The following is a 16077-nucleotide window of genomic DNA, read 5'->3' as shown; positions in this document are numbered from 1 at the left end:
ATTATATTTATTGTACCGCCTCCATCTGAGACAAACATTTTTCCAATACTAACAACATTCGCTCCATGATATAATAAACAAATGACAAAATATTTTTTTAATAATTTTACCACACCAATTATTTAATTCATTATTCATCAACTAAAAATTTACAATTTCAAAATAAAGAATAAAGAAAATATAGTTAGAATAAAATTATAAAAAGTAAAATATTAATTGTATATATGTAACATTTTTTTATGAAATTATTATTTTATGTTAAAATTTATACTTTACCTAACTTTACTATTACCTTCATACAAAAAAAAAGAAAGAAATTTTTAATAAAAAAAAAATATGACGAATGTCATAAATAGTGTAGAAAGATTGGCTAATGATGATTCTTGTCGAAAAGAAGAGACTGTCGCGACCAAAATAAGTTATTCTAAATCTCAATGGTATCAGTAAGTTATCAATTTTTTAATTCTCATGACATTTATAGACTAAGAGAGTTAGCGAGATCTATTAAACCAGCACAGGAGACTGCTGATGAGTTAAGAAAACAAATTGAGATGAGAGTTAAAGTAAGGAGAAAAAAATTTCAAATTGTATGTTTTTAACAACAATATTTATTTATTTATTATTATATTCTTATTTAACTATTAGGAAGGAGAAATACAATGTATAAGGATTAATATAGAGACATTAGAGGAAAAGATAGAAGCCACAAAACTACGTATCAAAGAAATGAAAATAAAAAGGAATAAAATATTAAAAGAGAAAGATAAAATTGGAAATAAAATAAAATCCTTTAAAAAGGATATTTCAGTTATTGATCAAGAGTATTGTGAAATGAAAAATGCATATATTTTTTCAAGAACACGTTTTACAAAACTTCGTACTGAATTATTTTTACGAAGACGATTTATGATTAATGAATTACTAACTATTTATAAATTTGATATTGGTGTAAAATATAATTCCAATTCGAATACAAAATTTTATAATAAACCATGTAGTTGTGGAATATTAGATTTTATTCATGGTTATCAACATTTACCAACTATAAAATGCATATCAAATCATTCTGAACAAGAGATAGTTTCTGCAATAAATGAATTAGTTCACCTCTTAGTTATCATTGGAGAAATTTTAGGTTTTGTCTACCGGTTTGAATTAACTTTTCATGGCCTTTACTCAACAGTAAAAAGTACAATAAATAATGAAATTATCCGCCTAAATGATGTTTTTTCTAAAACAAATCGAGATAAATTTATAATAGGTTATGGTTTAATAAATAAAAATATTGCTCAATTAAGGAATGATGTAGGTTTAGTTACAAGAAGTGAAAGGACACTTTTGAATCTCCAAGAATTGTTATGTTACCTTGCTAGTCATGATATAAATGATGTTGATGAAAAAGAAAAATGTGCAATAAATGATCCATTTAATATAGTAGCAATATCTAGATCAACAAAAAAAAAACCTAAGTAATTAAAACTATTTAAATTTTTGTTACTTAACTGGTCTTTGCAAAATTATGGTGTAAACAATTTTTTTTTTTTTTTTGAAATTGAAATTTGTAAATTTTAGATCATTAATTTATTATAGATAAGGTGAAATATTTTACAAGTTTCTAAATTAAAAGAAAGTTATTAAATAAATATTCCAAGCTTTAATATTATAAACTATTGTTTAATTTTAAAATTGTTTACTTAATAGGAGCAAAATATTGTTATAAATAAATAATTAATTAGATATTTTTATAGTTAATAATTATTTATAAAATTTATTTACAAAATTTAATTTATATTGTTAAGTTGATTATTGGGAAAATATAGATTATACCACGTAAATTATTGTATTATTATACATATATTCAATAACTATTGTGATAAACAATATTTTATTGACAGTTAAAAAAATAACTAAAAAGTTATTATAAAATAATTTTATATAATAATTATATTTTGAAAAAATATAAAACTACATTAATATGACTATCAAAATAATAATCATATAAACAACACTAGAAACAAACTATGTTAAAGTAGTACTTTAATGATAATGATCACATCTAGATCTAACAATTTTCACATTATTATCTTAAAAAAAAAGTTTTTGGAAGAATACTTCTTGTTTACTGAGACCACTACAATTGTCTATTTACATAAAATGAATAAAATTTCCAAAACAATATTGATATATTTTCTATAAATGAATACAATATATTAAATTGTAAAATATTATATCCCAGTCATTAGAAGATTTTCTTTCATGAGACACAAAAAAAAAGTAGTTTTTTATTTTAGTTAATCAAACAAATACAAAATTATCTTAGTATTAAGAATAAAAAATTCTTTTTAACAAATATTTAATTTTTGAAATATTATATGTTACTTTTATTTATTGAATGATAATACCATAATTTTATATAATCTTTTTTTTCAATAATTATTATTTACAATTTGAATACATTATATTTTATTTAATAAAAAATTTAATTAAAAATTATTTAAATTCCAATGAGTATTTTATGACAAATTTTTTTTTTATATAAAAGTGATATATTATCTTTGGCAAATATAATTTATGGAAATTAAGGAAAAATTACCAATTTATACGTTTATCACAAATACAATATGGTATCATTTTTCCACATTGTTATTTATATCACATAAAACTATCTAATCAAACAGTTAAATATTTAATGCGACTTGCAAAAAAATTTATATATAGATAAAAACAATTTGATTATAACATCTAATACAAACTAACTTAATGAGATTGATTTATTTAATAAACTAATTGTATGTAAAAAGATTTAAATTAAAAAATATTTTTTTATATTATCCTTAAGAACACTTTCAATATTTTTTTGTATTCTTATAATTGTTATATTATTTTAGATAAAAATAAATAACCTAAAATATTTATTTATGTTTTATATTTAATTTATTTAAAATGAATGAACAAAAAAATAATTTATTAAATATTCGAAACAATAGTTTTTGCCAATCAACACTTAGTAATGGTGATTCAACTTTATCTGAATCTTATATTGATACATATGGTAATTATAATCCCGAAAATTCATCAGTCGAGGATACTGTTTTTGCTGATGGTGAACCAAGACTTAATTATGAAAGAATTCTTGGAGATTTAGGGCAATGTTTTAGTAGTCAATCACCGACTGCCGTAACATTTTCAGATAGATTTATTGCTGCGGGTTTTAAAATGGGTTATATATTACTTTTTGATTATTCTGGATTGGGACATAAAGAGATACCAACTAGAAAACATAATGCCAAAATTATTTGCCTATCTTTTGATGATAAAAGTGATTATTTGGGTAGTTTAAGTAGTGATGGAATGCTTTCTGTTTTTGGACTTGTTTCTTCAACTTTAAATGTTATATTAAATTTAAGAGAAGTACCTACAACTATATGTTTATCACCAGATTATTCTGTACAAGGTAAAGGTGCCAAATTAGTTATTGGTGGTCGATCTTTAAATTTATATAAAAAAGGTTTATTAAGTGGAAAATTTGATGTAAGTTTTATTAAGAAATTATTTTTTTTTTTTAAAATGAAGTAAATATATTAATAATATCCTCCACCATAACCGCCATATCCACCGTATCCACCATATCCTCCATACCCACCATAACCATATCCATAATAAGATGGTGATCCTGTTGCTCCACTACCTGTTGCTGCTTTACCTCCACATCCATAATATCCACCTCCATATCCATAACCATAGTATTGTCTTTTAGGTCTAATTATTGGTTCATGAATATGAACCATATGAGGTATAACAGAATCCTTTTCTTGATTAAGAATATTAATTTTTCCTTTTTCCAATCTATTTTTTCTTTCTTGAATTTTATTAAAACGACTTTTTCTAGTAACATCTTGAACCAAGTTATCTTCATTATTTTCTTTTTCATTATAAGTAAATGAAAGATGAAGACAAGAGAAGAATAATACCAATGTAAAGAATATTGTAAATTTCATATTAAATTTTTAAACTTTAATATTTTACAAATCAAAAATTTTTCTTTTTATATATTTTTTCATCTCTTTACATATACTTAAAAATTCAGTTTAATATTTTTTCCTGTTTATTCAGAGGTTCATTAATATTCTTAAAATAGTTTAACCTTAAAAATTTTTATTAAAATATTCTAATAAATTATATTTAAATATTTAAACAATTCTTTTTAATTTTTTTTTTTTAGAAATTATATGGTGATGATTTTATGAGAGGAGGTATTATTACTACAATTTCATGGAAAAAAAGTATTTTAGCTTTTACAAATTGTGAAGGTACAAGAATATATGATTTTCGTATAAATCAAATAGTTACTAAATTAGATGTAGAACCAAATATAAGTAGGAGCCCTTTATTGACATATCAACCAATACATTTATGGTTAAATGATAAAACTCTCATTGTTGGATGGTTAAATTGTTTAACATATTATAAAATGAAAGAACATAATATTGTTAAAGGAATAGAAGTATTAAAAAAAATTGAAATAGCAAAAAATTATAAATTTGAGGATAATTTTATGATAGCTGGTATAAGTTATATGCAAAATGATATTGTTTCTGAAAGAAATCCTGAAATTATATTATATGGTATGTATAAAGATGATACAATTAGTAGATGTGAAAGTCTTGCAAGTTTAAGTGCACCACCACCAAGTGTAATTACTACAGATGCTGAAAATTTTATTGGTAAAGTAAATGTTAAAATTATTAAATGTCTTACAAAAACAGATTTTATGATTACGGCAGAAGATATAATTGATATGAATGGTGTTTTACCAAATCAGTTACATCGTTTAAAAATGTTTGGTATACCATATGATAAAGAATATTATCTTCTTGGTGATCGTTGTTTAATTAAAGCTATTGCTACAACACTTAATGAAAGATTAGATTGGAGAGTAGAAAATGATCTTCTTTTTGAAGCTGTTGAATTTGCCAAACAATATAAATCACTTCTAGATAGAGAAAGTGTTATACATGTTGGAAGAAAATTAATGGAAAAATTATTACGAGAATCTGACTATATCACTGCTTCTGATCATCTTTCAATAATATGTAATAAAGATAAATCTGAATGGAAGTATATGTTTAATATCTATCGAATGGAAGGAATACTTTATTTATTTTCATATGCTATGTCAAGTGATAAACCTATTTTAGAAAAAGAATATTATCAAGAAGTAATTGAAGATGCTTTAAATAAAAATGCTAGTATTTTTAGAAGAATTGTTGAGACATGGGATAAAAATTTATACAATTATAAAGATATTATAGAAAAATTAAAAATTAATTTAGGTAAATTACCAAAAGATAATACTCCTGAAATTAATATTATAAGGAAACATTTTTTATTATCAATAGCAAGACTTTCAACATATGATAAAGATTATGAGTTAGCTGCTGATATTTATATTAATGCTTGTGATAAATTTATTTTTAATTGGATAGGACAAAATAATGTTTATAGTATAATAAAAGAAAGATTACCTGAATTGATGAATATTAGTAAATATGACACTATACAATTAATTTTTGATAATGAAGCAGATCCAAAAACAGTTTTATTTGAATTACGTGGTTATCCTGACTATCAATTAGATTTTTTGCTTGCTTTATTTGAAAGAGGTGATGGTGCTGAGTATGGTAATTTGGCTGTTGAACTTTTTGTAAGATGTAGAAAAGAAAAATTATTACATTTTTTACAAACAAATGACAATTATATAATAAGAGAAGCCACAAATATATGTAGAAGAGAAAAAATGTATGAAGAATTGATATATCTACTTTCAAGATCGGGTTTTGAATCATTAAAAGAAGCAATAGAAATAATTGTAAATGAGTTTAATGATATCAATAGAGCTATAAAATTTTGTAAAGAAAATCATGGTGATGGAGAGTTATGGGGTTATTTATTAAGTTTTTGTAATCAAACACCACAAATAGTTAAAGATATTTTAGAACAGGCAGGAACATCAATTGATCCTTTAACAATAGTTGAAAATATTGATGAAAAACTTGAGATACCAGAATTAACCTTATCTTTAATAAGACTTATAAAAGCATGTGAAATAGAAATTGATAATATGGAAATTGGTTTAAAAATTTTGACAAAAGATATCAACCAAAAGTATGATTCATGTATTTCAAAAAAACCTGCATTTGTTGATATTATACCAGGAATCAATTATGATAAACCTATTGCTGTAACTTTTGGTGAATTTAACGATTCTTATGAAGAAATAGAAGAACTTTAAAAACATATACATTAGAAAAATTTTGATAATTGTTTTTTGTTTTTTTAGTAGGAATATATTAATTATAAATTAAAAAAAGCTTTTAATAAAATTTATTTTTCAAGATATTTAGAATAATTTTTTTTTAATATCAATGTGGTTTTTTTTTAATTTTTCAATACAGTTATAATTTTTACAGTGTTAATTTTGATAAATTAGATATTGAAGGAACTTATAAGCTAGAGTAAAATCTATAATAATTATACAATGACAATAAAATATTACAATTATTATATAATGCTACAGAAATAGTTTGAACTATACAATTGAAAACATCTCATATAACTTCTTTATAAAAGTTTTTTTTGTATATTTTAATTTCGATAGAAGTGGTATAAATTTAAAAACAAATTAGGGTATTGTAAATATTAATATTCAGAAAATATGATATATGATAAATAAATAATTTAACTAAATAATAAATAAATAGACAATTTAATAAAATATATTTAATTTGAAAATAACAAATGATTATAAGTGCCTGATATGAAAAAGAAATCACAGATCAAAGAACTAATAATAAAACTTTTTTTAAAAAAAATTTAATTAGTTGGCTATAGGTATATTTTCTTAATTATTTAAAACACCATATTTTTTAAGAAAGTCAATAGAATTATTTTGCATAGAAGAAAAAATTCAAATTATAATTTTTTTAATAAAATAATAATAATTGATTTTTTAAATGCAAATTTTATTACCTAAAAATAATTCTTAAAGAGTGTTTTATTAAATGTAAAATATTTTTTAATTAATTATCTTTTTTTTGCATATTAAATTATCGAATTTTTTTTTATATTAAAATTTTTTTTTGCATATTAGCTATTAATATATATTATTCTTAACAAAAATGTACCAAATTTTTCATTTTTCTGAATCTTTATGTTATTTTTCTAATAATTTCAATAAAATTATATTTTTAATTTTATTTTAAAAAAGTTATTTAAGAAGTCATCTCAACTATATAAAATTCAAATTTTCAAGGGGCCAGATATATGTTTAAATGTTCCAGAAACCAATGTCAAATATTAGTTCCAGTCAACAAAAGATACTTTTTTTGGTGGGAAATGTTTGCCACTAAATGAAATACTTCATTTGGCATATTTATGGTTTACAGGAATCGAATTGACTTCTGCAATTATTCATGTTGGATGCAGCAGTGCTATTGCTACTGTCTTTTATGGCTATTTACGTCAGTTTGTTGCCAATTCAGATAATAATTGGTAGAGAAGGTATCACTGCTGAAAACAATTAACAAAAAATGGAAAAAAGAAAATATAACAAAAGACACAATGTTAATAGAGCTTTAAATGTGGAAGAAACTGAAAGAACGAAAGAAAAACGTGTTTTTGCTGTTACCGTTCAAAAACGTGACAGTGAAACACTTTTGGACGTTAAAAAAAAATACGTTTTGACCAGCTTTATTACACAAGCTTCATAGTAGAGACATAGAATGGATACAAGCTGCTGATTCTACCCAGAAGTTGGATGAAGTTAAGCATGGATAAGAAAATTTCAAAAGGATCTCTTTTAGAGTCACTGGCGTACTAAAATTTAAAAAAATGAAGTAATTGAAAAGTTTTAAATAATTTAATTAAATATATAGTAAATGCAACATTTAATAATTGATAAAAAGTAATAAAAGTTTTAATAAAAATTTTTTATATTCAAATTTAAAAAAAAAAATTTTGCATAAATAACCAAAATTATCATATTAAAAATTTAAAAGCAAATTCTAAAATAAAATTAAAAAAGTTGATAGTAGATTTTTTAATAAATTTTTTATTAAAAAATTATTTACTTTTTACTTATTTATTATATTAATTAAAAAATTATATTAAATCATTATTATATTTTTTAAAAAAATTTTTCTACTACATAGGTTAATATATAATTAAGCCAATTTTACTATTCTTTATATAAAATTACAAGAAATTTCAAATAATATAGATCAAGAAAAAAATTTTTATTTTAACAAAAAAAAAACTTAAAAAAATTTATACAATTTAATATGAAAACATAGATGACTAAAAAATTTATTATTTACCATTTAAATACAATAAAAATTTTACTTTATTTTACCAATCATTTAATTTTCTTTTGATCTAAATATCTCGGATAATGACACTCTGGTACATGCTGAGGTTTTGAAATTATTTTAAAAGTTTTTTTATCCAATACTTTTTTCAAATCTTTTGAACATGATATATTATTTTTGCAAGTTTCTTTATCATGATTTTTTTCTACTTCTGTTTTTGATAGTAAATTAATATTTGGTTCCGATTTAGAATACCATTTACTTTTATATTTATACTTACTATCATTATAATGAAAAGTTGAATATTTAGAGGTACCTAAATAACTATTAGTTTTATAATTTTTTCCATCTATACTATACTCATAACATTTCTGTGCTGAACCTCTAAAATGATTATACTCATTTCCATGTATTCTATTAATTCTACCATCATGATGATTATGAGTTCTTTCTCTGGAAGTAGAAAAAGTCATCTTAAAATTTTTAATAAGAATAATATATAAAATAAAATGCAACTGATATTATGAATTTGTTTTCTTTAAAACTTCAATTTTTATTTTATATTTCCTAACTAGTTCTTAAAGTAAATATGATATTTAATAATTTTCAAACTTTTTAAATGTTTATTTACATTACATAATTATTTCTTTACAAAAAAAAAAACTACTTTATTATGTTATGAAAAAATTAAAAAAAAGCAGTTTTTAAATAAATATTGATAATTTTGAATCGCTATTCATTACCATATTACAATTATATAATATTTTTTATGTATCAAAATATTAGTAATAAATTTAAATTTAAATATTTAAAAAAATTATTAAAAATTTAAATTTTTTTTTAGCAACTCATATTACTTCCTTCTAAATACAATATTTTATTTACATAACAATAACTTTTTGTTATTTTTAATATCTATTTATATATTTTTTTAACAGTTATTTCAAAATTAAATACGGTAAAAATATAAATAATTATTTTATATATTTTACGCTACCACTTTAAAAAGTTTTAATTACTATTCCTTCTTTTATTTATTACCTATCGTTTAATGTTACTTTATATTTAGTTATATAATTTCCATTATAGTAAATACTAATGTTATATTAATAAATGTAGATAGGTAAATTTTATAATATTTTCTTAATTTTTATTACTTTTATAAAGACATGTAAGTATTTTACTTTGATTTTTAGTACATTTTCTATTAAAAATGATAAATTTTTATAGAAATATATTTTCTTTGAATTTTTAAATATATATAATAATGTTTTTAAGTATTTCAATTTCTTTCCATCCAACTATTGATACTTTTTTTTTAAAATTGTTCAAACAATTAGTTTTAAATTTTGAATTATATATAATAAATTTTTATAATAATAATTAATTGTATTAAAAAAGAATAAAATAAATTTTACAAATAAAATTTTTTTGTAGACTGAATTACTTATTAAAATATTCTTAAATTAATGAAGGAAAATTTAAAAAATGTTTCCATTAATGAAGATGACGTAATTTTAATTATTTAATGATCAGAATAGAGGCGGTTAATAAAAAATGAAATGACCTGGAAAGATTGTTACATTAAATTTTATAGATAAAAAGCTTAAACTTTTTTTTTAATACTATATTGTAGATGCATTACATATAACAAGCTGTATTTACATATAGTAATATATAATTACTTGTTAAAACAAATTGTGGCATTTACATTGCATATCTTTTTGTAGATTATGCTAAAAATAACAGCGGTATGATGTAGTATAAAATTATGTTCATTTACTAAAATTTGACAATTTATTGCTGTTGTGTTTTGTGTACAGTTTACAAGAGACATTTTAATTTATCATTATTCTACATTAAGTTATAAAGTTTTTACAATGCAGTCAAATAATTGTCAGAATACTAGTATGGATAAACCTTTTTCTTTGGTGAATGTTGTACCTGGTGTTACAGATCACTTAAACATTAATCAAAATATGAATCTTATTCAGTTACAGGATAATCTTCCAATGATTACAAGAAATTCAAATTTACAATCTAATTCATCTAATGCTTCTAGTAGTTTAGTTAATTCATTCAACAGAACCAGATGTTTACAATCTAACTCTATTCCAAATATTAATTTAAATTATAATAATTCATTTGAAAATTTTGGTAATATAAATAATGTTATTCAATTAAATAATGATTCAAAACATAATATTTATCAACAACAATGTCCAAATACTAATCCTTTTATTAGTCATAATTTAAATTCAAATATAAATCAAAATCAAATGAAATATGCAAACATAAAGAATATTTTAGCATCAAATCAAAGTTTACCTTTAAACTCTAATTTTCATGGAAATCCACCTCAAACAAGTAATTTAAATCAAAATTCAATTTCAAATTCAAAATTTGTAAACTCTGATACACCTATATTACATCCTCTTATTCCTGTTCCTTATTTTACATTTGAATTATTTAACAAAGTAAACTTAAATTCTCCTTTTAGTCAAGAAAATAATGGTTATGATTTACCATTTAGTGACATTACCTCATTACGATTTTTTTATAATTTTGGAATTCAACAGTTTAAGAATATGGTTAATAAACAACCAACAGTAAAAAGTAATGAAATTTCTGGTGAAAAACTTAATCAATTGTTACAACAACATTCATTTAATGGTAATCAAGTGACATCAAATAATGATATTAAGGCAAAATTAGGTGAAAATTCTTTTACTAAAAATTCAAATTTTTCAATGTTTCCTGGAACTTCAAATAATATTAATATTCCAGGTCCATTGAATAATATTAATTTAAGTAATAATTTATATAGAAATAATTTACCATTAGACAATCAAGTTAATCTTTCAATTGATTCAAAAGAATTTTCAAAATTACTACAACATCAAAAGATGCTTGTTCAAGATATTCCTAATATTCAACAGCAACAACATAATTCTCTCATTCAAAATTCATCATTAGCATCATCATATAAACAAAATTCAGTATCAGACTTACAAAATGTTGCACAATCTCAACAAATAGTTTTAAATGAATTATTATACAATGCTAATATTTCTCAGAATCAACCTTTAATGACAGGTAGTCAAAGTTTGACAAATCGTATAATTGAAAGATTGAGTAAGACAATTGTTAAAGAAAATCATATTAATGATAAAATAGATGGCTCCACAAATCCTAAAATGATTACTTCTGAAAAAGTAATTAAAAATTTAAAATTAGTGGAAGTAAAAGAAGGAGAAGGCAACATTACTTGTACAACAAAAAATAATCAACCAATAAATAAAAACATTTTAGAAGACAAACCTTCAACACATTCCTCATCAATATTTGAAAATTTAAAGGTAACAAATTCAACCAACAACTTTAACATACATAAAATTAATAATAAAGATAACGAAGTTACCTATTTATTGAATAAAACTAATGGAAATATGCATGAATTTACCAAAAAAATTCCTGTTTGTGTTTTTAGGAAAGTATTTAATATTGTTAAGATACTCAATGATAACGATAAAAAGAAATTTACTCCTGAGGTGAATGACAACAAGATACACATTTTAGAAGAGTATGAAGATACAGTAACTTATCAGGAAGAGTTGTTGGAAGTTAAAAGAAACCATTTATTACATTTGAAAATTCATAAACATGGTGTATTAAATAATAAAAGTAAAAGTGAATTGCTCAAAATTAAAAGCAGTCTTTTAGAAACTAAAGAAGTAGGTAGTGATTTGTCTTTAGAAGTTATTAATAACAAAATCTCCGGCCCTTTTAAACGCCGTCGAGAATCATTTTTTGAAGGAGTATCTTCAAGTATCAACTTAAATGAATCTGATAACAATTTTTCCATACAAAGTGATGTTATAGAAGATAGTGGAATTAAACGTTTCAAAAAATCAAATCCAGAAAATGATGAAATGGATTCAAAAGATTTAAATCACACAACTTCTATTGAATTGGCACGCGAATCAAAAAGTCTCACACATAACAATGTCACATCTCTTATACCATCTAATAATTTACAAAAACTAGATTCATCAACTGTAACATATTCAAATGAAAAATATTTTATTACTGAGATGAAAGATAATACCTGTAAAAATATTAATAGTCAATTAACGTTTAATGAATTATATAATGCAAATTCAGAAAAAGAAAATAAAGATATTAAAAATTTTTCAACAAAATCAAGCTTTTTAGATAAAAAATTTTTTACCAGTGTGAATATTAGTGATTTTATTATTTCACCATTTATTGAAAATTATTTAACATACTTTAAAAATGAATTGTTTCGCTTTTCAAAAAAAGAAAAGAAAAAAGATAGTCATGATTCTACTTTAGTCACTTCAAGTGGTTTACCAATTGTTAAACCATTTGAAAATCCGGTGGTTACCTCAAAACCAAATAATTTACATAAAAAAAATTCTTTTAAAGTTTTAGAAAATGGCATTGATGGTATAACTAAAAATGATAAATCATTAGAAGGTATACCAAATGTTTTTAATTTTCATGATTTAACAAAAATAAATAGTAACATTCTTCAATATAATTCTTTACCTATCAATTTACCTGAATCATTTGGTGGTGGTTATAAATTACAGGCACAAAATCATTCTGAGATAGCATTTTGGAGGACCACCGAATTGGAGGAATTATTAAATCAAAAATTAACTAATTAATAAATTTGAATATAATGTTTTTATATTAAGATATGAGAAACTAGAAAATTTAACTTTTTGGTTAAATATAATGTAACGGTTGTCAATTGAAATTAACTTTTTTTTTAGTTATTATAATTAAAGATATTATATTAGATTGTTATAAACAAAATCTAATTTATTACTTTATTATATTATAATTTTTATAATAAACATTTTATTTTATAAAATATGTGACAATTTATTTTTTATTTAAATTGAATATTAAATTTTCTTTTTTTTAAATTTAAGAAATTTTATATTTTAAATTATTTATATTAATATTGATAATAATTTTAAATATTCTTTAAAGAATTTTATATATTTTAGATTGGAAAATAGTTTACTTTGATAATAATTTTGTTGATTTTTATAATGTTACTTAATAAACCTGTAAAAGGTTTTCTTTTAGATATTACAGGTGTATTATATAATACATCAAATAATGGTGGTGTTGCTATAGAAGGTTCAATTGAAGCAGTACAAAGGTAGATATTTTTTTTTTTCAATATATTCATATATACATATATTTTATCTAAATTTGTATATTTAGACTTTATAAAGAAAGTAAAGTTGTTTTTATAAGTAATGAATCATCAAATACCCGACAACACCTATTTGATAAATTAACAAAACTTGGTTTTCAATTAAATAAAAATGATATTTATACACCAATTCCTGTTGCAATTGATATAATGAAAAAAAATCATTTAAGACCATATTTATTGGTACATAAAGATTGTTTAGATGATTTTAATGATCTTGATACAACAAATCCTAATTGTGTTCTAATGGGTGATGCTGAGAATGATTTTACATTTAAAAAAATGAATGAAGCATTTAAAATTTTATTAAATAACAAAAATAGTAAATTATTTACAATGGGAAATGGAAAATTTTATCAAAGAGAAGATGGACCATGTTTAGATGTTGGGGCTTTTGGGGCAGCATTAAAATATTCAACAAATTGTGAACATGAAGTAATTGGTAAACCAAATGAGTCATACTTTATGGCGGCTGTTGATAAATTGAAATTAAAAAAGGAGGAAGTTGTTATGATAGGAGATGACATTGTATCTGATGTAGGGGGTGCCCAAAAAATTGGTATTAGAGGGTTATCTGTTCGTACTGGTAAATGGAGACCAGAATGGGAAAATCATCCTGATGTAAGACCTGATTTTATAGGAAATAATCTTAAAGAAATAGTTGATATAATTCTTGATTACAATCATAAATGTTAAACAATTTTAATTAATATTTTATTATTTTATTTAAGTATTATACTATAAAATAATTATTTTATGTTTTAAAAAAAAGTTATCTAATAATGTTAGGAAATATAAATTTTTTACAGCTGTACACTTTTTTTTTGTTTTAGTTACCACAACAAATGGAGTATTATGAAGAGTTATATTATTATTTACATATATTTTAAGTTGACGAATATAATAAATTTTGTATTATTAATGTTAGTTTATTGAAAAAACTTTTAACAATAACTTTTTTGTTTTATATTCTTAATATTATCAAAATAATAATAGATAAAAAAATTTTTATATAGTTTTTTTTATAAGATAATTATAATTTAAAGAATAAAATTTATAAAAGAAAAAAATTAACATAAATTACATGTTTTCCGGCAATTTTTTTCCATTATTTCAGTATAAAAATTATTAAAACAAAGATTTGAATATAAATAACATTTTTTAATTCGATCAAAACAACCACTTTTAGTAAATTTATCATTAATTATTGTACTTTTTGTTGTTGATATATATGGAATGATTGGTTTTTTTGTAGTAGGTAATTTTAATAAATGTTCCTCAAGATCTTTTATTGGATCATTAAATTGTGTTGTACAACAGGACAAGTCAATATTTATTGGATGTGGAACACATACTTTTCCTTCATCTATGAAACAAAAATAGAATGTTCTACCATTCTTAATAGTTGTAAGGCACTCACTTGAAATGGTATCTTTTTTATTATAATTACAACGAATGTTTCCTTTACCAAAAATAAATATAAATAAATCAAAATAAATAGTAAGAAATAGAATAGCCAACATTTTAAAAATAGTCATTTTTGTAAAAAAAAAAGTGTTTTATATCTGATATTGGTTGTTTATACATATGTTATTCACTTATGTGTAAGTATTATCTTGTCAATCCAAGTAAATTGAACCTTTATGTATATTCAATTTTTTACACTACTTATACGATCATATTTCTTATTAAAAAGTTGTTTTTTTTTAAATTATTTTTATAACTAATTATAAATTTAAATATATTTTTAATACTTTTTTAAACTTATTAAAGTTAATTATATTTAAAATAATAATATATTATTATTATAAATTTTATTAAAAATTAAAAATAATATTAAAATTATTATATTTACAATGTAAATAAATAAATAAATGATTGCTTACAATAAATGTTTATGTTCATTCAAATTGTTTTTATGTAATTTTGTATATATAAAAAAATTATTTATTACATATAATTGTTGATTAAAATACGGAAAGTACATATGATATATATATATATTTATATGGTTTCAAATAATACTTATTAATTATTATCTTTATAAATATATATAAAAACCAAAATTTGAAGGTAAAAGATAAATTTATTAATTTTATTCTCATTTAATTTTTCTATTCAAGTGAATCTTAACCATTACAATTGATATATTTTGTATCTCATTTATACATATAAATATAATTTTTAAAAACTTTTTAATAATATCTAAATAATATAATTAATTTGAATACTTACTTATAAATTAGGTAAAATAATGATTAAATATTTAAAAATATTTTATTATATTTTTTTGTTCATGCATTAATAAAATATGGATGTTAGAAAAATTTTACTTAATATTTGATGGTAAATGTACTTAAAAGTTTGGTACAAATTAAAATATATCTAAACCATTTATTCATAACTAAAATTTTAAATAACTTTTGTCATTTTAACATCTGTCTTTTAAGAAAT

The 16077-nt window shown here is 21.1% G+C and overlaps 8 protein-coding genes across 8 annotated transcripts; 5 read left to right on the top strand and 3 right to left on the bottom strand.

Moving 5' to 3' along the window:
- Nucleotides 1-336: 336 nt before the first annotated feature.
- On the top strand, nucleotides 337-1473 carry SRAE_1000220500 (UV radiation resistance protein/autophagy-related protein 14 family-containing protein; the record flags this gene model as incomplete). The annotated part of the gene is made up of 3 exons (XM_024649255.1): nucleotides 337-443; nucleotides 482-587; nucleotides 646-1473. 3 exons carry the CDS (start codon nucleotides 337-339, stop codon nucleotides 1471-1473), a joined length of 1041 nt encoding a protein of 346 aa, XP_024503150.1.
- A 1470-nt stretch (nucleotides 1474-2943) lies between these two features.
- On the top strand, nucleotides 2944-6292 carry SRAE_1000220300 (Vacuolar protein sorting-associated protein 41 homolog; the record flags this gene model as incomplete). The annotated part of the gene is made up of 2 exons (XM_024649253.1): nucleotides 2944-3531; nucleotides 4223-6292. The coding sequence occupies 2 exons, from the start codon at nucleotides 2944-2946 to the stop codon at nucleotides 6290-6292; spliced, it is 2658 nt and encodes an 885-aa protein (XP_024503148.1).
- Nucleotides 3582-3998, bottom strand: SRAE_1000220400 (Hypothetical protein; the record flags this gene model as incomplete). The annotated part of the gene is made up of 1 exon (XM_024649254.1): nucleotides 3582-3998. One exon carries the CDS (start codon nucleotides 3996-3998, stop codon nucleotides 3582-3584), a length of 417 nt encoding a protein of 138 aa, XP_024503149.1.
- A 1297-nt stretch (nucleotides 6293-7589) lies between the features above and the next one.
- On the top strand, nucleotides 7590-7836 carry SRAE_1000220200 (Hypothetical protein; the record flags this gene model as incomplete). The annotated part of the gene is made up of 2 exons (XM_024649250.1): nucleotides 7590-7721; nucleotides 7762-7836. 2 exons carry the CDS (start codon nucleotides 7590-7592, stop codon nucleotides 7834-7836), a joined length of 207 nt encoding a protein of 68 aa, XP_024503147.1.
- A 577-nt stretch (nucleotides 7837-8413) lies between these two features.
- SRAE_1000220100 (Hypothetical protein) lies at nucleotides 8414-8839 on the bottom strand (the record flags this gene model as incomplete). The annotated part of the gene is made up of 1 exon (XM_024649249.1): nucleotides 8414-8839. The coding sequence occupies one exon, from the start codon at nucleotides 8837-8839 to the stop codon at nucleotides 8414-8416; it is 426 nt and encodes a 141-aa protein (XP_024503146.1).
- A 1407-nt stretch (nucleotides 8840-10246) lies between these two features.
- Nucleotides 10247-13060, top strand: SRAE_1000220000 (Hypothetical protein; the record flags this gene model as incomplete). The annotated part of the gene is made up of 1 exon (XM_024649248.1): nucleotides 10247-13060. The coding sequence occupies one exon, from the start codon at nucleotides 10247-10249 to the stop codon at nucleotides 13058-13060; it is 2814 nt and encodes a 937-aa protein (XP_024503145.1).
- A 393-nt stretch (nucleotides 13061-13453) lies between these two features.
- On the top strand, nucleotides 13454-14319 carry SRAE_1000219900 (Phospholysine phosphohistidine inorganic pyrophosphate phosphatase; the record flags this gene model as incomplete). Its single annotated transcript, XM_024649247.1, has 2 exons — nucleotides 13454-13566; nucleotides 13632-14319. 2 exons carry the CDS (start codon nucleotides 13454-13456, stop codon nucleotides 14317-14319), a joined length of 801 nt encoding a protein of 266 aa, XP_024503144.1.
- A 374-nt stretch (nucleotides 14320-14693) lies between these two features.
- On the bottom strand, nucleotides 14694-15146 carry SRAE_1000219800 (ShKT domain-containing protein; the record flags this gene model as incomplete). Its single annotated transcript, XM_024649246.1, has 2 exons — nucleotides 14694-14989; nucleotides 15044-15146. The coding sequence occupies 2 exons, from the start codon at nucleotides 15144-15146 to the stop codon at nucleotides 14694-14696; spliced, it is 399 nt and encodes a 132-aa protein (XP_024503143.1).
- Nucleotides 15147-16077: the final 931 nt, after the last annotated feature.

Source organism: Strongyloides ratti, assembly GCF_001040885.1.
Source record: "Strongyloides ratti genome assembly S_ratti_ED321, chromosome : 1".
NCBI lineage: Eukaryota > Metazoa > Nematoda > Chromadorea > Rhabditida > Strongyloididae > Strongyloides > Strongyloides ratti.
Note: the sequence above shows the minus strand (reverse complement) of the source record. Positions and strands in the feature narration are given on the sequence as shown.